Source organism: Chlorocebus sabaeus, chromosome 8 (assembly GCF_047675955.1).
Source record: "Chlorocebus sabaeus isolate Y175 chromosome 8, mChlSab1.0.hap1, whole genome shotgun sequence".
NCBI classification, from domain to species: Eukaryota; Metazoa; Chordata; class Mammalia; order Primates; family Cercopithecidae; genus Chlorocebus; species Chlorocebus sabaeus.
Window position 1 is genome coordinate 83,968,311 of NC_132911.1, and position 24,258 is coordinate 83,992,568.

The 24,258-nt window shown below is 39.9% G+C and overlaps 1 protein-coding gene across 4 annotated transcripts in view; it reads right to left on the bottom strand.

Annotated features, from left to right (window-relative positions):
- The window catches only part of TPD52 (tumor protein D52), a 240,216-nt gene that overhangs the window by 81,980 nt on the left and 133,978 nt on the right, over nt 1-24,258 (bottom strand). The window contains exon 1 of one of the 4 annotated variants that reach the window (XM_038000361.2): nt 18,836-19,082. The exons of 2 other annotated variants lie outside the window; for them this stretch is intronic. In XM_038000361.2, coding sequence (XP_037856289.1) covers nt 18,836-19,045 — 210 coding nt within the window. In that variant the 5' untranslated portion in view covers nt 19,046-19,082. Of the gene's footprint in view, nt 1-18,835; nt 19,083-24,258 lie in introns of those variants that run through there. One more of the 4 variants, XM_038000362.2, reaches the window with a different exon arrangement.

Sequence of the window (24,258 nt, forward strand, 5' to 3'; positions counted from 1 at the left end):
AGGCATAGTGGCTCACACCTGTAATCCCAGCACTGTGGGAGGCCAAGGTGAGTGGATCACTTGAGGTCAGGAGTTCAAGACCAGCATGGCCAACATGGTGAAACTCCGTCTCTACTAAAGTACAAAAATCAGTCGGGCATGGTGGCATGTGCCTGTAATCCCAGCTACTCAGGAACCTGAGGCAGGAAAATCGCTTGAACCCAGGAGATGGAGGTTGCAATGAGCCAAGATGGCACCACTGCACTCTAGCCTGGGGAACAGAGTGAGACTCTGTCTCAAAAAAAAAAAAAAAAACAACTAGATGACACAAAGATGCAGTAGTAGTAGATCCGGTAGTTAAACTTTTACTGGAGATAATTCAGCCATCACTAGGACCTGTTCCTAAAATAACACAATGTCCTTTATCAATTGTAAAGAGACATTTGAGCTAAGATTAGTAGGTATTTTCCCCTTGGTTTTAGAAAATTATTGAGTGCTCTCAACTGTTTAAAAAGATTCTCTTGAGATTTTTAGTAAGTCTATAGTTAAATATTTATTACATTATAAACTTTATATAGTTATTTTTTAAAGGTAACTTTAAAATCAAGTGGAAGTAGAACATTTCTCTTCCATTATTTTTTGCCTTTACTTTATTATATTTTGCAAGGAAGTCAGTGTGTTTTCAGTGAGTGAAAAATAATTTTCACTCACAAGCATAAGAACCCTGGATTAACACCTGAATTTGCTTTTAAATTGTAGCTCATTATTTCATTTGATTTTTGATATTGCATCATTGACTTTGGGAAGCTACATTTAACAATCAGACAAATCCTTGCTTCAAAAATCATAGTCTAGAACCATCTCTGAATTCTTGGGCTTATACCAAAATGTACTCATTTACTTGTCAAATGACTTCTAAAAACAGTAAATGTAGCAACTCCCACAATCCATGTTGACTACAGGGAGTCCTGTTTTAAAGTCTCTAAACTAACATTGATAGCTCCTCTCATGCTGACATAGACTGCAGAGACTGGAAGCATACTGTCACCGCTGGGTATGTATCATGGAGCTCAGTGCCTAACCCTGGAAAATGTTACAATAAAGCCCACTAACTGAGCTGTCATAGGTACTAACTTGGAGTTGACTATTTCCTTTAAGAATTGGTCACAGAGATCAGATCTCCTGCTATTCTGCTGTACTATTTTCTCCTTGGAAGCCTGAAAGTTGAACAGGACCGTCAAGGTAGAAAGGAGGAAGGTAAAGGAATTACAGACATATGGAACAGTATCACTTTCATTTATTCAATCATTCATTCATTTATTCATCAAACATATGTTGTGTTTTTAATATACATTAAGCATATATATAACTATCATGCATATGAGGACCATTTAATATACAGCTTGGAATCGGGAAACTAGTGGTAAAAGAAATATGAGACATCAACTAATCCAACTACCTCATGTTATACATGAGTACCATACATGCTATTCAAAGCTACATGGGATGCTGAACAGTGGTTCTTAAATAAAACTTGCTGGCGAAGACAGAAAATAGATACAAACATCATAGCAAACTTAAAAGGAGACAGTACAGAAGAATAACAAATACTTATGAAACCTGACTTCTATGACCAACTCAGACAATAAACAGCTAAAAAAAATCCTGAATAAGTCATTTAACTTCTCTAGATCTGTTTTCTCATTTATAAATTAAAGGACTGGATAACTATAAACTTTCTTCCAACTCTATAAAGTAGTAGGAATTCTTAAATATTCTAAAATATAAAAAGGATTTTATAAAGTAACACACATTAGAAATGGGAGACATTTCTCCCATTTGACCCAGTCACCTCCTTTAATGTAAACAATAACAACAGCTGGGCACAGTGGCTCACCCTGTAATCCCAGCACTTTGGGAGGCTGAGGTAGGTGGATCACCTGAGGTCCGGAATTCGAGACCAACCTGACCAACACGGGGAAACCCTGTCTCTACTAAAAATACAAAATTAGCCTGGCGAGGTGGCGCTATGCCTGTAATCCTAGCTACTCGGGAGGCCGAGGCAGGAGAATCGCTTGAACCCGGGAGATGGAAGTTGCGGTGAGCTGAGATTGCACCATTGCACTCCACCCTGGGCAACAAAAGTGAGACTCTGTCTCAAAAGAAAAAAAGAAAAAAGAAAAAGAAAAAAAACAATAACAACAAAGGTAATGAAATGGTATATATACTTTAACTACTTCATACTGGTTAGCAAGAAAAAAATTTCAACATGCATCTCCAAAAATGACTCACTTCTATTAACTGTGCTATGATAACTTTTGTTTCTTTAACACTAACCAATAAATGTTATGCTCACAACAAAGTTCTTTTATTGAAATAAATGTATTAGTGACTCAAAGTGATATGGTACTTATATTTATCTCTCTCCCTCCTGAAATCCCATTAAATGATGGTAAAAAAATAAATTTAAAAATTGTAAAAATTATAAACCCTCAATATTAAAGAGAACAGATGGAGAACAAAAGTATATAAACATACTTTCTAGTGGATAGGAAGCATGTGGAAGAGTGGTAATTAATGAAGCAAAGTGAAATGCAAGAAGAAGCTGTGAAAAAAAAAAAGCTATTCTATCCTGAAGAATTCCATAAAGGTATGGAGCTCAGTCATGCCAGGCTGCAGTGAGAAGACAAGCTGAAAATAAGAATAACTGAAAACAACAGAGGTAGGGCAGTCAATCTTCTGTCAAGCACAAAATTCCTCAAGTGCATAATATCTGGTAATAGGTATGTATTATCCTGGCAAAAATAAATATATTTTTTCTTCTCTTAAAAAAAATCGAATAAATTCTATAGAGGAGAGCCAAGTTTGGGATGGTTTGTTATGCAGCAGTAACTTACACTGTTTCTATAACCTATAGAAGCAGCAAAGAAAAGAATCCAAATGACAGCTGTGCTGCAAGCATATGAATAATTTGTGATGACTCAAATACGAGGGCTCCCAAAGGAAGTCGGTGAAGTCTGGCCACACGGCTCGAGCCTTGGGTCTACCACTTACCAGCTCTGGGGAAAGGCCTATGCACTCAGAATCTCTGTGCTGCTGTTTACTCATCTTATAAAACGGGGTTTGTAATTATATCTATTTTACAAGATTGTTGTAAGGAATAAATATGTAGCCATATACAAAGCACTCAAACACTGCCTGAAGGTAAACAGCCCCCTGTCAAAAACTTTAGCTTTTTTTAAAATTAATTTCTTATAGACTCAGTCACCACTATCAAGTTTTATTGACTAATCTAGTATTTCTCAACCAGGATGATTTTGCCCCCCCCACATCCCCACCCCAGGGAATATTTGGCAATGTCTGGAGATGTGTTTGATTGTCATGACTGAAATATCAACAGCTCTTCTTAGATCCATCAGAGAGGTGGGGGTCACAGGGAAAACTGCTGTTCCCAAACATGGAGAGACAAGTGAATGCAGAGAACTACTGAAAAGAAGAAGCCTCCAAGAACAAACCTCTGTGGGAACCGGTGCCAAGGTAGGGAAACCCGAGTTGTAACTGCTGAATTGGTGGAGGCTCAGTGTGGACAAGTCTGAAAGTTAAAAACTCCAGAGAGACCCAGTTACTGGGGACTCCCACACTTTTGGGAGTTTTATCTGCAGGAGCTGAACCTAGTTCTCACAGTGAATACAGGAGAAAAATGCCCTTGTACTTCAGACAGCAGTGGGGAACAGAACTATTTTGAAATACATCAGAGCACTTTCTCCTATTCAACAATTTATTCATCAAACATGTGTTGTCTTTTTAATATACATTAAGCATATGTATAACTATCATGCATATGAGGTGTGTCCTCAAGAGAAACTCTTCAACCAGAGCCTAAACTGCTGGGGTTTTGTCAGAGCCTAAGTGTCCTGGGGGAAGGGAAATAACCAACTCTAGCTGGCTGTAGTCATCTTGTCCCACCAAAAGAGAGGGAAACACTGAGAAGCAAATGTGAAGTTCACAGTCCGGAGGCAGAGACTCACAAGAAGACTGAGACCCACTTATAGAAGACTGTAGAACACTCCCTCCCCACATACCCTATCACTACATTACTAAAGGCCAACTGACAGCCATTCCTTTTACTCAATACATCATGTCCTGATGTCAAGAAGAAATTACAAGATATACAAAAAGGCAAAAAACATAGTTTGAAGAGACAGAGCAAGCATCAGAACCAGACTCAGATACAGCAGGGATACTGAAATTATCAGTCCAGGCATCTTATACAACTATGATTAAGACACTAAGGGCTCTAATGGATAAAACAGACAGGACGTAAGAACAGACAGGCAATGTACACAGAAAGATGGAAATTCTAAATAAGAATCAAAAAGAAATGCTAGAGATCGAAAGCCCTGTAACAAAAATGAAGAATGCCTTTGATGTGCTTACAGGTAGATGACACAGCTGAGGAAAAAAAATCCGTGACCTGAAGATACCTCAATAAAAACTGCCAAAATGAAAAGCAAAGAGAAAACAGATTGAGGGAAAAGTATAACAGAGTATTCAAGAACTTTGGGACAACTACAAAAGGTGTAAACTAATGGGAATTCCAGAAGGAGAGGAAAGACAAATACAGCAGAAATGTTTGAAACAATAATGACTAAGACTTTCCTCCAAATTAATAACGGACACCAAACCACAGACCCAGGAAGCTCAGAGGACATCAACCAGAATAAACACCAAAAACACTACATCTAGGTATATAGTATCATTTTCAAACTACAGAAAAATCAAAGATGAAGAAAAAATTCTAAAAGAGGCCTGGGGGGGAAACAGTTTACTTATAGAGGAGAAAAGATAAAAATTATATCCAGTTTCTCCTCATAAATCATGCAAGCAAGAAAACAGTGAGATATCTAAAGTGTTAAGAGGAAACAAAAAAGATACCAAGCTAGAATTCTATACCCTGAGAAGTTATCCTTCAAAAATGAAGAATTAAAGACTTTCTCAGACCAATAAAAATTGAGGGAATTTGTTGCGAGTAGACCTGCCTTGCGAGAAATGTTTAAAGAAATTCTTTAGAAAGAAGAAAATTATAAAAGTCAAAAACTCAGACCTACATTACATAAAGAAAGGCAGAACACAGAGAAGGAATATGTGAAGGTAAAATTAAAACTTTAAGTTTTTAATTATTAATTGATCTAACAAGTAACAGTTTGTTCATGTTAAACAATTTCCTAATAATAAAGGGGTTAATTATCTGAAGAAGTCATAACAATCCTTAATGTGTACATGCCTAAGAATAGTCAAAAACCATGAGGCAAAAACTGACAAAACTGCAAGGAAAAATAGATGAATCATTACAGTTGGAGACTAATGCCCCTCTATCAGAAAAGGACAGATCCAGCAGGAAGAAAATCACTCAGGATACAGCTGAACTCAACAACATCGTAAATCAACTGGATATGACGGACATCTGTAGACAATTTCATCCAGCCACAGCAGAATATATATTCTTCTCATGCCACATGAAACAGTCACCAAAACAGACCACATTCTGGACCATAAAACACACCTCAACAAATTTAAAGGAATAGAAATCATGCAATGTCTGCTTTCAGACCACAATGGAATTTAATTAGAAATCAGGAATAGAAAGATAGCTCGAAAATCCCAAAATACTTAGAGTAAACAAATATACTTCTAAATAACACAAGTCAAAGAAATCTCAAGAGAAATTGTAAAATACTTTGAACTAAATGAAAATGAAAACACAACTTATCTAAAATAAAAATTAGCACAGAAAGCAATGAAACTGAAAGCAGGAAATCAACAGAATCAATGAAAGCAAAAGCTGGTTCTCTGAGGTAAGCTTCTAGCCAGGCTAAGAAAAACAAAAAGGGAGGACACAAATTACTAATAATGGAAATGAAAGACAGGACATCACTACATATCCCATGGACATTAAAGAAATACTACAAACAACTCTATACCCACAGATTTGATAACCTAGATTAAATGGATTAATTCCTTGAAAGACAAAGTCTGCCAAAAATCAAGTAAAGAGAGAAAGATAATTTGAATAGGCCTATGTCTATTAAAGACATTAAATCAGTAGTTAATATACTTCCAAAACAGAAAGTCCCAGGTCCACATGGTTCACTGGTGAATTCTACCAAACATTTAAAGAAGAAATCAAACCAATTCTCTACAATCTCTTTCAGAAGATAGGAGTGGAACTTATGAGGACAGCAATATCTTAATATCAAAACCACACAAAGACATTACAAGAAAACTACAGACCAATATTTCTCATGCAAGTAGATGCAAAAATCCTCAACAGAATATTAGCAAATCATATCCAACAACATATAAAAATTATATACCACAAATGACTGAGATTTATGCCAGGTTTAACATTCAAAAATCAAAATGTAGACAAAGGATTAATAACCAGGATATATATGGAGCTCAAACAACTCTATAGGAAAAAAATTCTAATAATCCAACTTTAAAATAGGCAAATAATCTCACACCTATAATCCCACCACTTTGGGAGGCCAAGGCGGGCAGATCATGAGGTCAGGAGATCAAGACCATCCTGGCTAACATGGTGAAATCCCATCTCTACTAAAAATACAAAAACAAAATTAGCCGGGAATGGTGGCGGGCGCCTGTAGTCCCAGCTACTGCGGAGGCTGAGGTGGGAAAAAGGTGTGAACCCGGGAGGCAGAGCCTGCAGTGAGCCGAGATCACGCTAATGCACTCCAGCCTGGGAGGCAGAGCAAGACTCCGTCTCAAAAAAAAAAAAAAAAAAAAAAAAAAGGCAAATAATCTGAATGGACATTTCTCGAAAGAAGACATACAAATGGCAAACAGGCATATAAAAAAGTGCTCAACATCACTGATCATCAGAGAAATGCAAATCAAACCTACAATGAGATATCATCTCACCCCAGTTAAAAATGGCTTTTATCCAAAAGACCAGCAGTAATAAATGCTGACGAGGATGTGGAGAAAAGGGAACCATCATATATTGTTAGTGGGAATGTAAATTAGTACAACCACTCTTGAAGAACAGTTTAGAGGTTCCACAAAAAACAAAAAACAAAACTAAAAATAGAGCCACCATGTGATCCAGCAATCCCACTGCTGGTTTTATACCTTAAAGAAAGGAAATCAGTATACTGAAGAGACACTTCCCATGTTTGCGGTAGCACTGTTCACAACAGCCAAAATTTGAAAACAACCTAAGTGCCCAACAACAGATGAATGGATAAAGAAAATGTGGCACATATACACAATGCAGTACTACCATTCAGTCCCAAACAAGAAAAAAAAGTCACTTGTAACAACATGGATAGAACCAGAGGTCATTATGTTACGTGAAATAAGCCAGGCACAGACAGACAAACTTCACATGTTCTTATCTGTGTGAGTTAAAAATTAAAACAATTGAACTCATGGAAACAGAGAGTAGAAGGACGGTTACCCAGAGGCTGGGAAGAGTAATGTGGATTTGTACCTATTAACCATCCCCACTCCCTTATATGTGCTATAGGATACTTACAGTATACAAGCGGGTGGGAATGGTTAATGGGTACAAAAAGTAGTTAGAAAGAATGAATAAGACCTAGTGTTTGAGACCACAACAGGGCGATAAGCAATAATTATTTAATTGTATATTTAAAAATAACTAAAAGAGTATAATTTGATTGTAACACAAGGAATAAATGCTTGAGGGAATGGATACTCTATTTACTATGATGTGATTATTACATGTTATATGCCTGTATCAAAGTATCTTGTGTGCCCCCTAAGTATGTACACCTACTATGTACCCACAAAAATTAAAAATAGGAAAAAAATGTAATCCGTCACATCAACTGGCTAAAGAAGAAAAATCACATGGTCATATTTCATTTTGTCAAATGGAAAAGCATTTGACAAAATCCAATACCCATTCATAATAGTAACTCTCACAAAACTAGAGGAAAGCTTCAACTTCATAAAGTGTATCTACAAAAAATCTACATATGTAATGGTAAGAAACTTGAAACTTTTCCTACTAAGCACAGGAAGAATGCAGGGATGTCCCCTCTCATCACTGCTTTTCAACATTGTACTGGAAGTCCTAGCTAATGCAATAAGAAAAGAAGAAAAAATAAAAGTATACAAATTGGGAAGGAAGAAATAAAACTGTGCTTTATTATGGATAGCATGATGATCCATGTAGAAAATCAAAAAGAATCAACAAGAAAAATACCTCCTGGAATAAGTAATTACAGCAAGGTTACACAATATAAAGTTAATATACAAAAAACTATGTGGCCAAAGTATTGGTAGTCATTAATGTGTCAACCAAGAGTATGAAACAGGTCTAAATCAATTTGGAAAGTTTATTTTGCCAAGGTTAAGGACATGCCCATGACACAGCCTCAGGAGGTCCTGAGACACGTGCCCAAGGAAGTCAAGACATAGCTTGGTTTTATACATTTTAGGGAGACATGAGACATCAATCAATACATGTAAGATGTACATTGCTTATACTAGTTCAGTCCAGAGAGGCAGGAGAACTAGAAGCAGGTTGCGAGGGTGACTTCCAGGTCATAGACAGATTTAAAGATTTTCTGATTGGCAATTGGTTGAAAGAGTTATTACCAATAGAAAGGAATGTCTGGGTGACCATAAGCCATTGTGAAGACCATGGTTTTATCATGCAGATGAAGCCTCCAGGTAGCAGGCTTCAGAAAAAACAGACTGTAAATTTTCTTACTAGACTTAAAGAGTCATTTCTATCACTAATTCTGAAAAGAGGGAGGTATAATGAGGCATGTCTGGCTCCCCCTTCCCATCATGGCCTGAACTAGTTTTTCAGGTTAACTTTGGAATGCCCTTGGCTGACAGGAGGGTCCATTCAAATGGCTGAGGGGCTTTAGAATTTTATTTTTGGTTTACAAATGTAAATGCTGGTCAATGAAGATGGTAAGTGTGAAGAAAAGAGAAAAGCTGTGAGCCAGATGCTGTTGAAAAATTGAAAGAATCAAAAAGATTTCTATCAAGGAGCCTTTTAAAAGTATTTGATAGAACAGTAGTCTGAAATGGTACTGAGAAACGAGAACCAAGATGAGTCATTTTCTTCTCCTAGTCTTGAGACCCATTGCAATCTATACTAGGGAAGACCAGAAGGGAAGCAGTGTTATCAAGGGAAACCAAGAAAGCCCGCAAGAAGTACTTGTAGAGAAGGTTAAAGGGGAGATTATTCATAAAAAGACACAGGAAAATTTTTTTTCCTGTGTTCAAATATGTTCCAATGATACATATTTACAGACCAGGCCTGAAGGAAAAAGGTCAGGTTGTAAGAAAGAATAGTAATCTCTCTCATAACCCATAGGACAAAAGAAGAAAACACTGGAATTTCTATTTTTTTTTTTACTTCACCTTCAAAATATATTTATGTGTGAATGCTTTAAAATGTACATAAAGAAAACTACAGTACATATACATATATATGTACACACACACACACACACACACACACACACACACTTCTTTTTTTGAGATGGGGTCTCACTCTGTCGCCAGACTGGAGTTCAGTGGCGCAATCTTGGCTCACTGCAACCTCCACCTCCTAGGTTCAAGCGATTCTCCTACCTCAGCTTCCCAAGTAGCTGGAATTACAGGCATGAGCCACCATGCCTGGCTAATTTTTGTATTTTTAGTAGAGACGGGGTTTCACCATGTTAGTCAGGATGGTCTCGATCTCTTGACCTCATGATCCACCCACCTCGGCCTCCCAAAGTGCTGGGATTACAGGGGTGAGCCACTGCACCCAGTCACAAATGTATTTTTAAGTAAATACTGGAACATGTGCTCAAAAATTTATTAAAGAAGGGACATGATCAAAAAAGTTTAGAAATCTCTGTAATAGTGGTATATCGTGGGAGCAGGAGAATCATTATGCTAGATAGGGAAAAATAGTTACAAAAGGAGACTGGATAGTCAGTCTCGCTCTCATTTTCTGAGTAGAGCTGTGAGCCAGATGCTGACAGATGCATAGACTTGGACCAAGGGATGCTTTTAAGGTTTCTGGTAAGACAGAAGTTGTCTAACTAAAGGCTAAGGTATGCACGTACGCATGTGGAACTTTACTTCTAACTATTTTTGGATTTTTCTGGTATTCTACACTGCATTACTTCTAACAACAAAAAATTACCTTACAGGAAATAATGTGGGATAATCGTCTCATGTTTATGGAATTCAATGGTCTTACCAGTGCTGGGCCCAACAGAACAGTGAAATGCTCCCTTTAAAAAAAATTAGCTTTCTATTTAAAAATCATTGTAGATTCACATGCAGTTGTAACCAAGAATACATAGACAGCCCCTGTACCCTTACCCAGTGCTCCCAATGGTTAACATTTTAGAAGACTATAGTATGATATCACAACTAGGAAATTGACATTGACACAATCCACCAATATTCAGATTTCACCAGGTGTACATGTAATCATCAATGCAATTTTATTACATGTAAAGGTTCTGTACTGGCCATCACAGTCAAAATGCAGAACAAGTCCATCACCACAAGGATTCCTTATGTTGTCCTTTTGTAACTCCACATATCCCTTCTACCTCCCTCCTTTCTAGCTCTTAGTAAGCACTAATCTGTTCTCCATCTCTATAATTCTGTCATTTCAAAAATGTCATATAAATGAAATCATACCACATATAACTTTTTGGAACTGGCTTTTTTTTTTCACTCAGCATAATTCCCTTGCGTCATTCAAATTATTTTGTGTATCAATCACTCATTACTTTTTACTGCTAAGTAGTATTCCACGGTAAGGATATACCACAGTTTGTTTAACCACTCAACGGTTGAAGGACATCCAGGCTGCTTTCAGTTTTGGGCTATTACAAATAAAGCTGCTATGAACATTTCATTTCTTTGGGATAAATACTCTGTGTCCCAGTGACACCCAGTTCTCAGTGTGCATTTATCTCCCTTGAGAGAACCCAATCATCTCAATTTGGGTAGCTGGCCAGAGGTCAGGCAGCTTGTTCAGTTGCCAACCCCTAGACTGAGTCCACCATTCATTTCCTGGCAGTTGTCAACAATGGAATCCCCAAAGCTTTAAAAAAGTAGGCAAAACCCAAACAGAATCAAGACTATTTAGTTTTATTCCCAAATCCCAACAAACCAGGCTCCACTTGAATGTGCTTAATTGCTCTTATTTCCTGTTATTTAATGCCAACAGATAAAAACTTAAGGGCCATAATCAGGTTATAAAAATTAATGTGATCAAAAGAGAACAATTTAAGAGCAGCCTTAGAAGCAAACTTAGACACATTAAAAGATGGAAGTGAAATTTCTGAGTAAAAATTAGAGTTACGATCTCCAAATAGTGAAAAAACTAAGATTGGCTTGGGAAGTCATGAGTCCAATTGTGTATGATCAGATCATATGACCACACAAAAACAAAATACAGACAGAACATATATATCTTTTCTTTTAGGAAATGTATAGTACTGCTTATAAGCATGTTACAGGTGTTAACAAAAACCTACTTTCCCCAGATAATTCTATCTACTTCTTCATTATTTCATTGTTTTTATATTAACTGGTCATTTCCTCTAAACATGTTTCAAAAATGTGAGATATACAACATTTCAAAAGATTTTTATTACTCAGAGGTAATTCTCCTAGAATTCTATAATGTAAAAACAGGTTGGCACCACGGTTGAAACCAGAAACATTTTCTGTCATTCCTTTACATATCAAATAGTTTTTAAAACACTGGTATAATTTTTAAAGTTGTCAGTAAAACTGGTAAGAAAACAAAGGGTTAAGTAAAACTATATAATTTTACTATGACAGTATATGAATTTAGTGGACTTAAAAATTATAAGAAAAATAAATTAATTTCCCCATTATATTGAAATAAGCCCTTTAAATCTATATATTTTCATTTTTCCAGTATTCTGAAAGGATTGGACATCTGATTTTAAATATTCTGTCTTCTGGAATATTCCAGTATTCTGAAATAAAAAATACTAATAAAAATATTCACAAAAAAGTAAAAAGTTACATTTAAAAATATTTGCATGAAATCTAGTATATTGCTAAAATAAGGTAAAACTATAAACTGTCATGTAACATCAGTATTTTAAATAAATTCAAAATTTGAGTAAAATTTTTACTGTGCCGCCCCAAAACTCTCTGAAAAACATTTTTTCCAACGTTCTGAAAAGTGGCATGCCACCCTCTACTGCTAAGAAGGAGTAAGAGTCACAAAGCAGAAAAACCAATTCTTTGCTCAACTACTGCCACCTTGTGGCTATGAGATGAGTTATATGCCATAGCACAGCTCCCAATGGCCTTAACAGATTCTACAAATTTATATTGTCTAAGTGACATAAGAAGGATTAAGGTTTTAAAAATGGAGGGAAAATGGTACCTGACTTAAATGGTTATAAAAATGAATGGGACGGCCAGGTGTGGTAGCTCACGCCTGTAATACCAGCATTTTGGGAGGCAAGGGCAGACAAATTGCTTGAGCCCAGAAGTGTGACAGCAGCCTGGACAATATGGCAAAACCCCATCTCTACAACAAAAAACAAAAATCAGCCAGGCATGGTGATGCACACCTATGGTTCCAGCTTCTCAGGAGGCTGAGGTGGGAGAATCACCTGAGCCGGGGGACAGAGGTTGCAGTGAGCCAAGTTTGCACCACTGTACCCTAGCCTCAGCAACAGAGCAAGACCCTGTCTGGGAAAAAAAAAAAAAAAAAAAAAAGATCTGGTTGCTACTCTAAAAACAAAACAAAATTAGTTGAAGGGAAAGATGCATAAACCAATATTAAAGCTAATGAAGCAAAGTAAAAGAAAAGTAGGTAAGTGAGCATGGGATGAGTATGGAACCTACAACCTCCATACAGACAGTGGCATTACACTTAATGCCATTTAACTTTGGTTCCCTTTAACTAGTAATCTCAATGTGTAATAGGATAAGAACTTCATGATGCATTGCCCTTTATTACATTCCTGGCTGCAGGGGAAAGTTCTCTGTAAGGATAATGTGCATGGGCTCTTACTGAACGTCACTATTTCTGAGGTCCACATATAAGTAAGTCTACACTTTTAACGACTATAAGAACTAAATCAATAGGTACAACTTGGACTTTCATCATATACATATTTTTAAGTCTAATAATAGGCCATCTGAGATGTTATTTTTCATTTGTAATTATTCAGCCATCAAACTGTTTAAATTTCATTCCAACTTAAATCAGCAAATATACATTCGATCCCTATTAAGTATAAAGCATTATGCAAAGGATCAAGAGGGTGGACTGAAAATGGCCCCTGTTCTTCAGGAACTACAGCTAGAAAACAGGACAAAACAGGTTTGGAAATCACTTTACTATAATGAGAGCTGTGGGTATACCATAAAGGTAGTAAAACACAAAACTCCAGAACATTCAAAAACAGCTTCATCTGTTTGGTGAGATCACAAAGGTCTAAGAGAGGAGATTTTTACAACAGAATTTGCAGGCAGGGAAGCTAATTCCAGGATAAAGGGTAAAGAAATAATGATTTGTTTAGAGAACTGCAAAATTCAACTTCAAAAAGAATATTTTAAGCAGAAACCATTTTACAAATGAAATCTTACATACAATCCCAATATATACAGTGCAAATGTAGTATTTTGTTATTTTAAGTGCATTTTATGAGTTCAAATTGACAGCACTTATTATAAAGTCAAAAATTGTCAACATGGAGTTATAATGATAAAAATCAAAAACTGAAATCAGGAATGAAGGATGATAATCCCAGTTCCCAATTTCTATATTTTAATTGGCGAATATCAAGAAAATCCACCTATTACACCCCATGTGTAGATAAGGGGCTGAGGAAACAGACATTGTCACGTACTGTAAGTGGGAGTTCAGTACAAACAGGCTGTAACTCAAATTGTGTGTACACTTTTACCCAACATATAGCCTACAAATACACTCTCATAAGTATGCAAAAAATGCAAATGTTCACTGTAACACTGTGTCAGAAAACAAAAACAAACAGAAACAACCTAAAAGTTCAATAATGAAGGCTTTCCTGCTTAAATAAATTATGCTACATCCACACCATGGAGTACCAAGCAAATATTATGTAATGATAAGGAAAAATAGTCTTACTTAGGTAAAAACTGCAATTTTCAGCAGCAGCAACTAAAACATACTAAGTGCTTATTAAGTATCAGGCACTTGTGTTAAGTGTTTTAAATAATGAATTCATTTAATCTCATAAAAATCTCATGACATAGGGGGAAAAGGAGATACACAGATACTAAGTAATTTTCCAAGGCAACACAGCTAGTAAATGGTAAAGGAACCAGGATTTAAACCGATATTGCGTCACTGCAGAATTTACACTCTTTAACTGTAATATAGTTTAAAACGGTATTCATACTATGAACCAATTAATGTTTTTAAATATATAGTAATACTTAGCTTATACTTATATGTGTGTAATATAAAACTCTGTAGCTAGGCATAAAAAATACACTCTCCAGCTTTGAGAAAGTAAGAAAAAGGGACTTTTACATTTCACATAATAACCTTCAGGGCTATTTAAAATTTCTTTCTAAAGTAACCAAATATTACTTTTATAAAATTTGTAAACAATACTTTTCAAAAATCCTGAATACACAATTGGCATTTATTCATCTTGTAATCTCAGGAAACTCTTCAATTAAATAGGTCCACTAACTTCAAAAGAGGTAAAGTTAGTTTTTTCACAAGTTGAATTCCTACCAACACCCAACAACTCCTCAAATTCCTTACCATAAATATGTTAGAAAAACATTGAAAACTTCCAATAAACACTAAAACTAAAACTAATGAGGTATTTTCAATTTCTTACTACTCTTAAAATTATTTTTACTCAATTATTCTGGATAGGCACATTCAACTGACATGCTCAAGGCTGTACTATTCTTGTACAATTGTTTGTGAACAGTCACACATATTACAATTCAAAGACAGGCCAGGTGTAACTGAAGTTCAAATGTGCACTACATGTACTATTCATTCATTCACACATTTGGCAAATACTTACCGAATGCCCACTATGGGTCAAGGACTGTGCTAGGCACTGGGAATACAACAGAATAAGAAAGACAAGGTATCTGACCTCCTGAAACATATTCTACTGGGAAAACTTAGAAAAATTTTATTCTGATGTGTCGCGTGTTACTTTGGCACCACATCATTAATGATCATTAATGATGACCAATGTCCTTACATTTGGGATTAAATAGAATGGCATGTGCATGGTTGTTTTCTGGTGTTTATATTTTTGTCTGGCTTTGGGCTTTTTGCCACGAAAAAAACTTGATTTTATTGTCTCTTTGACACAGCTCAACCTCTAGTTAGAGCATATACCACCTTATGTTTTTAAATAGCATTTTATATTCATTCACTAACAAAAAAAATTATTTTTTTAGAGCACTTTAGGTTTACAGGAAAATGGAGAGTACAGTATAGACACATCCCCATACCCCTCCTGTGCTGACACACGCATAGCTTCCCCCACCATCAACATCCCCCACCAGAGCAGTACATCTGTTACAAGAGATGAATCTACATGGTTTGATAAATTAAAGTTTATTATTGTTTAAGAAAACAATGGGACTTCAAAGAACTGTGCAACTGTGGAAACATCTCTGTGAAACTATTCTCAGGAAGGCAGAAGGCTGGAGAAGAAATGGCTGGGGCCACATAAAAGCTAAAATGCACTGAATAAAGCTTACTCGGTACCAGTCAACATACTGAAAGCACGTTAAATGTATTATTTCACATAAACTTCCCAGAAACTCCAGTTGGAGCATTATCTCCACTTTGAGATAAGACAGCAAACGTAGATAGGCTAAGTAAGTTGCCCAAAGTCACTCAGTTGAAAGATGGCAGAACCTGGCAGCCTGAACTGAGCCTAAGCAGGGTCTTGAATGGTGGTAGGCCTCTAAAGCCATAGTAGAGAGATGTACCATTGTATATTTAATCTTGCAGGCAGTATGAATGGAGATTTAGAAGATTCTCAAGGACAGCAATAAATAAATAACCTCATTAAGTCTGATTACAGAGCCCAAATTTAGGAAGATAACTTTGGTCCACAGTGTGTGTAATGACCTGAACAAGAGGGCAACTTAAGTCAGTGGTATCAATTAAGAAGCAGTAGGCCGGGCGCGGCAGCTCACGCCTGTAATCCCAGCACTTTGGGAGGCCAAGGCAGGTGGATCACGAGGTCAGGAGATCGAGACCATCCTGGCGAACACGGTGAAACCCCGTCTCTACTAAAAACACGAAAAAAAAAAAAAATTAGCCGGGTGTAGTGGCAGGTGCCTGTAGTCCCAGCTACTCGGGAGGCTGAGGCAGGTGAATGGCATGAACCTCGGAGGCAGAGCTTGCAGTGAGCCAAGATCGCACCACTGCACTCCAGCCTGGGAGACAGAGCGAGACTCCGACTCAGAAAACAACAACAACAACAACAACAACAACAACAAAAAAGAAGCAGTAAAGGGGTCCACGTAACTTGAAATGCTTCAAAGCTAGGAACTTGCTGAATGGAGACTACAACACAGCCTCCTGATAGCCTCCTCCCCGGGGAATTTTATTTCCATTAAATCAAGATGTCAAAGACTTGTGAATAAGAAACTGGTGAACTGTACATCAAAACCAAACACCTTTACCCATTATCTAGCAGAATTATGTTTTCTAAACTGTGTTAAACGGAGAACAACCACGCAGGGATCTTGCTGAGCCTGAGCTGGACTGAGAAAAATCTAACGGATGTGCTGGGACTGCCAGGAAACACCCCAGCCTCCTCCTGAAAAAATTGAACTGCCTTGGAAAGGAAAGGAAAGGAAAAGGAATTCTGGGGACTCTAAAACACCTTGGTTGTATCCTTCATTAAACAAACATTACATTTTGAGTATCAAACACTTAACTGACTACACATGTGATGCTACAATTTTCACTCTTACCACAATTAACTCAGCAATTAAGAATTATTTTATGGGGATTTCCAAAGGGGCTTAGAATGTGGTGTGAATGGAGTGAAGTGTGAGTGAGAAATGTTAGGTAAGAAATAGAGAAATTCCTTTCCTATACAAATATTTGGAAAGGAGCACTGAACTTTGTTTTCAACCTTACTGCACTTAACTCTTATGGCCTTACCTTAAGGATAGATCTAAAATCCATCCCTTAGATGGCTTCAGGTCAGTCATCGCTATTCTGCTAGTATTTTATGACTTTTCCATATATGGTAGAAAGAATAATGCCCTGTCCTCCTACAAAGACATCCACATCCTAATCTCTAGAATTTGTGAATATGTTACCTTCCGTGGCAAAGGAGAATTAACTTTGCAGGTGAATTAAGATTGCTAATCAGCTGATCTTAAAATAGATTATTTTGGATTATCTGGGGAGGCCAACCTAATCACAGTGATCTCAAAAGTAGAAGATGGCGGGCGGAGAAGGGGGGGGGGGGCGCCAGGCCAGGTGGCTCATATCTGTAATCCCAGCACTTTGGGAGGCCAAGGAAGGAGGATCACTTGAGCCCAGGAATTAAAGACCGGCCTGGGCAACATGGCAAAACCCCATCTCTACAAAAAAAAAAAAAATGCAAAAATTAGCCGGGAGTGGTGGTGCACACCTGTAGTCCCAGCTATGAAGCAGGAGGATCACTTGAGCCCAGGGGGTTTAGTCTTCGGTGAGCTGAGATCATGACACCACACTCCAGCGTAGGTGACAGAGCGAGACCCTGTCTCAAAAACCAACAAAACAACCCAAAAAACAAAAAAGTAGAAGACAGAGGTAGAAGAGACGTTAACAGGCAAGGAAGAGATTCGCCCAGAAGCTACAGAAAAGGACACAACATCACCAACACCTTGATTTTAGATCAATGCGACCCCATCTGACTTCTCACAGCCCTAAGAACAACACATTTCTGGTGTTTTATGCCACTCAATTTGTAGTAATTTGTTACAACAGAAAAAATAAACTAATATACCAGGCTTCTTCTAGTCCTTGGATTTCAGAAAAATTTTGACATCAGTAATTGCTACTAAAATGACCCTATAACCCAGGACACTGCCAGTCTTGTGAACTGTTTGGTACTACTTCCCAGGAAGAAAAATACAGAAATTGGGTTTATTTGTACATAATCCAATTTCATGTCTGCTGAGTTTAATTATTAAAAACTTAGGCTTGTAATTTTATTTCTTCCGTTTCATTTATCTATAACTTTATGGTATTTTACAAAAGTACTGACTGAGACAAATGGAGATTTTACTTTTTTAAAAAAGAAGACATTTACAAAAGAGAGGTGAAGCGCTGACAAGTTCAATCACTTGCCCAAGTTCAGAAAGTGATTCATCACCCAGTCATTAAATTAACAGATGTTTATCCAGACAGCAAGCTCCATGCTAGAGGTACTGTTTAGAATAAGACCCAGCAGAGCACAGCCTCTCCGTGTGAGTCCCATTCTCCTCAGCGTCCCAGAAATCGCCCTAGATCGCCTACCTAGCAGGGCTCCCCGCTGGTTACCCTCCCACCAGCATTCAACCCCAGCAAAACACGCGCAGTGTGGACACAACCCGGTCTAGTACGCAAATGCCACACAAAAGGACAACGAAAGGAAGTAAAACACCAAGCACGGATTCTAGGGGCCGAGGGCTGAGCCACAATCCACCGCAACTCCGGAAAACCGGGCCTTGGCCCTCGGCTCCCTTTCCTACGCCAGGCTCCGCCCCTACTCCAGGCCTCGCCCACCGCGTCGTTGGCGTAGTTCCCGCGACTCCCTCTCACCCGCGTGGGCTCCACCTTCTGCAGAAGCTCCGACTGCCGCTCCAACGCGCTCGCGAAACCGCCTAGGCGCGTCTTAGGCTCCGTGGCAGTGGAACTCCCACTGTCGGATCCACCCTCAGTGCCTACGCCCCGAAAGGGCCTGGAGAAGAGAAACACTCGCAGAAAATGGCTCTCGGCTGCCACAGCACGGGTCCGACACAGCGCCGCCATGACTTCTTTACCTCTGACCTTTGACCTCCCCGCCGCAATCGCGCGGGTCATGGGGCGGAGCGATATGAGGTCCGCCCATCGGCCATAGAGCGCTGAAGGCCAACGGGGTGGAGCCTGCCTTTCTTTTGGGAGTGGCGTGGAGCGGGAAAGACTTGAGCTAAAATTGGTGGGCTAAATAGTTGGAAAGGGGCCCGGTAAGTTTTGCGTTAGAAGTACGTTTAAGTTTCAGGAATTTCGCCTTCCTGGGCATCCGTTGGTCCACATTGTACTGTAAATTCGGCTAACGTGACCTTCGTTCTCCAGCCCGGCGGTCCCCCCTACATGGCCGCCGGCACTCGAGTTTGGGGTCTTCACTCAAGTATGAGGGTCTCCTTGATTACCCTATTTAGAAGTGGAAGCCCAAATGCAGACTCTCTGGCACCTGTGTTTTTCTTAGTACCATGTAGCACTTTCTAATATGCACATATTAAATATTTAATATTTAGTGTCTACTCCCAACTTTTTAAACTTTGAAATGAGGAACTTTGCTGTAGGGTCCCAAGCACCGGGCACAGATTAGGGCTCACTCAACATTTGCGAAACCCTGCATCCAAATTTGTCCTTTGCCACTTCTGCGGCCGGTCCACTCACGCTACGGAAACAGTAGTTTTTCTGAAACGTTTTGACACCTCCAGATACCTATTATCTAACTTAGGAGTTCAGAAGTTTTGGAATATCCCTAAGTATTGCACCACCATAGGCCCCCCATCCTCACTCTGGATTTTTTCCCTTTTCTCCCGCAGTGTTAATTCCCAAAATTTACGCACCCTGTTCAAAACTGAGCCTAACATCATTCTTGAGGAAGTGTTCATTAATTAGCTGTCCGTCTATCTTCGACCCAGCAGTTTAATCCACAGTTAGTTTTATTTTGGTGGCACACACCTTTCCAGTTCATTTGCAAGTACTTATTTTTATGATCACAGACCCTATTTTAAGAATGCCTTGACTATGGATTTTAAGCTTTTCTGATGCTAATGGTATAGATAGTGTAAGAACACGAAGTACACTGATCTCAGAATGGTGCACAATTGTATGAATCACATAAAATTATTACTAGCTATCTATATGGTAGTCCTTACAAATTCATTAAGGGACCTACAATAAATTCTCCAGGTGAGTTCCTCTTGGTACTTAAAACTGTTTATCTCCCAAGACTATTAATGGACTCTTGCCTAAAACAGTTTAGAATTATTTTCTACGGATGGTGCTACTACCACTTTTTTTCAGAGAGAGTGTGGTAAATTGTAAAGAGCATGGCCAGTAGCCTTCAAGAACCCTCAGTCTGACTGGGCAGGGTGGCTCACACTTGTAATCCCAGCACTTTGTGAAGCTGAGGAGGGAGGATTGCTTGAGGTTAGGAGTCCGAGACCAGCCTAGGCCATAGCAAGAACCGGTCTCTACCAAAAAATAGAAAAATTAGCCTGGGGCAGTGGTGCATGCCTGTAGTCCCAGCTACTAGGGAGGCTGATGGAGGAGGATCACTTGAGCCCAGGAGTTTGAGGCTGCAGTGAGCTATGTTCCTGCCACCACACTCCAGCATGGGCGAAAAGTGCAAAACTCAAGTCTCTAACACACGCTGGGCATAGTGGCTCACACCTGTAATCCCTGCATTTTGGGAGGCAAAGGAGGGCAGATGACCTGAGGTCAGGAGTTCGAGATCAGCCCGGTCAGCATGGTGAAACCCCGTCTCTACTGAAAATACAAAAATTAGCTGGGTGTGGTGATGCATGGCTGTAATCCCATCTACTCGGGAAGCTGAGGCAGGAGAATCACTTGAACCCAGGAGGTGGAGGTTGCAGTGAGCCAAGATCACACCACTGCTCTCCAGCCTGGGTGACAGGGGAAAAAAACAACAACAACAAACTTAAGTTTGCATCAAATGACTTCAAATTTGGCTTTAGTTCTGTCTTTGGTAGAGGATCAGAAGCATCAAATGAGAGGGACTGTAAAGAACTGAGCAAGTCAACAGGGGGATGTCTGCACACTTTCTCCTTGCCTATACAAGTGCCAAGAGTAGCATCCTCTGTAATAGTGATGTTTTGACATACGGCATCTTAAGGATTCTGATCCTGCTCTAACCACTCCTTGCTTTATTAAATATACAGGCCTAGCTAGGCAGCACTGCACACCTTTAGTCTCAGCTGCTCAGGAAGCTGAGGCAGGAACATCACTTGAGCCCAGAAGTATAGGGCCAGCCTGGGCAACACAGTGAGACTCCATCTCAAAACAGCCAAGGAAAGTGAACAGAAAATAGTTGCAGTCTACTGCTAAGTTTAAGCCTAATACTTTACAGCTACTGGCTATGGTCTTATCTATAAAATGGTGACATTGCCACATGCCTGAGTAAAGAGTAAAAGGTGATGAGTGTAAAATGCCTGGGCACTTAATGAATAGTAGCTATTGATGGCTAGGTGGAGGTGACCATGAGTTTATTAGAAATTCATGCCTCAAACATGTGTGCAAACCTAGAAGGATAGTGTCACAGGGTTCTTAGGATGTTGCTTCGCCAGCTGGAAACTTCCATGGCCTGCAGCACCTCTGCTGGAGTTTTGCTCGTGTCTGCTGGGCTTATTCTGCCCACTCTGCCTGGCAAGCTGTGTTCATCTTGTGCTGCTGGCCCGGATCCCATACCTGCCAAGGGCAAGCCAGGCATGGGCTGGTGAGGGGTGTGTGAGAAAGTGAGTGCAGGTTCCAGCCACTGCACCTAGCCAGGCACACTGGCTGCTACAGCAGGGTGAGCAGCTGCAGGCACCGGCTCTGTGCAAGGCTGCAGCTGGACCAGATGGACCACAACCAGCTTCTGCTGCAGGCACCAGTGTCTGGCCAAGGGAAACATGGTAAAACCCAAAAGCTCGGAGTTGCCAGGAACCTCAGAGTCCCAAAGGAGGGTGTTAGAGCATGTCACAGCCCTGGCTTGAGGAGCTGCGAGGTGTGGGCTCCCACTCTTCTTGTTGCCTGCAGTGTGGTGACTGATGGTGGGGGAAGGGGGAGTTATTTCTGCTTGTTTATGTTACAGCTCTTTCAGTCCCACCACCCCACTCCAGCCGATGGCTCCTCAGTTGGCCTGGCTCTGCTGCTGCCTCCTGTCATGTGGGGCAGCTGTCTGGTGCCGGTGAAAGGCAGGAAGGCTATAATGTTATAGCATTCTCTAGCTCAGGGAATCTCAAGGTCTGGGTCCCCAGAAGGGTCACCACTCTTCTCTTCTGCAGTCTGGGAGCATGTCACCACCTACAGCTTGGCAAGCCAGCCAGGAACATGTTACAGCTCCTTTCGTTCCCACTGTTCAGCAGGTCCTGAGTTCTTGTCCTGCGTCCAGGAAGAATAAGGTTACATGGACAACTGTAGGGTGAGCAAGGCAGAGAGGAGCTTTATTGAGTGACAGAACAGCACTCAGGAGACCCCAAGTGGTCCCTTCTGCAGGCAGGTTGTCCTGATGAGTATCGAGTTTGGCTGAGTCTGGGGTTTTTATGTGCTCAGAATGGAGGAAGAGTGGGCCTGGAAAAAGCACCATCCAATTGGCCAAAATGCATTAATAGAGTTCTCGGTCTGGGTTGTGGGCTCTACCTAAAACTGGCAGCCTGGCCCCCAGGCTTCAGGCTGTCCTTGGCTTGAAGGTGGGGTTTCAACAGGGACCCACCCCTTCCCACCTAGGAACCTGCCTCCTGCCATCATCAGTATGCCATCCACAGCACCCAGGCTGTCCACACCAAGCCACCCTCAGCCCCCTGGCCACCCTCCTATGCTCATTGGCGCCCAAAGTCAGGAAGGGGCCGAGGTAGCAGGGACCTGGCATGTCAGTGCCACCCTGAGGATGCACACACCTGGCCAGGTTGTGACAGCACCCAAGCTCAGCCACAACTTTGCTCCAAACCAGAGCAAGCACTTCCAGGCCTGCAGGGGCAGGGGACTTCCCAGGCCCCCAAAAGCACAGGGATGCCTGGATCTGGAGCTGCGGCTGGGCAGCTGCAGCTGCACGCAGGAGCACAAGCTCCTGCCCTGCCAACATGGTAAGGTAGGGCTCCTGCTGGGATCACCTACTGCCGGCCCCTGCCAGCTCTGCGGAGCATGCAGCCCCCAGCCATGCTTCCCTTGCTGCAGCTGGTATCCTCACAGCAGCTGCTCAAGGAGGGCCACCACCATCAACATGTCTGGAGATACAGGTTGGGAAGCTATTAGTATCACTCTAAAAATAGTCATTTCACCCATAGAAATGGATAAGATCATTAAGGGGATCGTGTACAAGATGACAACAGATAGACAATAGCATTTAGGAGCTGGAAGAATTCTAATACTGAAAAATAGTCAAAATGGAAAATAAGAACAGAGAATTCTAGAACCCAAGGAGAAACTTTAAAGCATGCTGGAGAGTGGTAAAGTGAAAGATCACATCCATTTACAAATATTCAAACAAAACTGTATTTGGTCTTTTCTATATGATAGAAAAACCACCAAATTAATAAAATAATCAAACTACCAACCAACCTCAGTAAATAACATCAAAATTACATGAGAGCTGGCAAGAATTTCAGTTGCCAGATAGCATTTATTTAAGTACAAAATCCCACCAGGTGATAGCACATGCAGACCCTACCCTCTGAGAACTTACAAACGAAAAGTGAAAAGCCCCTTGGTTCATTTTGAGTCAGAACAATAAGGAAATTATGAAATCTGAGGTGTGCGGGTTTACTTAAAAGTGATAATGGTTTATATTAACTGTGGCCCACACAAGGTCTCTCTAATCCAATGAAAACAGGACAGTTCCTGAAAATAAGGACTAACCAATGGCCAAATGTTTCTGCACTATGGGCAAAAATGTGATTTTTTTTCATCTGGGCTTTAAGAGCTATGAAGAAAACACATGGCTGGGTGCATGCCTATAGTCCTAGCTATTTGGGAAGCTAAGGCAGGAGGATCCTTGACCCCAGGAGTTGGAGGTCAGCCAACTCTAAACAAACAAAAACATCATTCTGACAAATGACCTTATGTAGGATCTCTTGCTATTTTCTTAGTGTCAAACACAAGAGGAACCAGGAACTCTTTCTGGCATTTCTACTAATTACTATGTTTACTAAAGGTATCTCTTTGGGCACATATGCAGCAAGCAGTCATTTAATAAATGCCTTCTGATAGCCAGAATGTAGCTGCTCATGGCTCTTTTTAAGTATCATATCCAG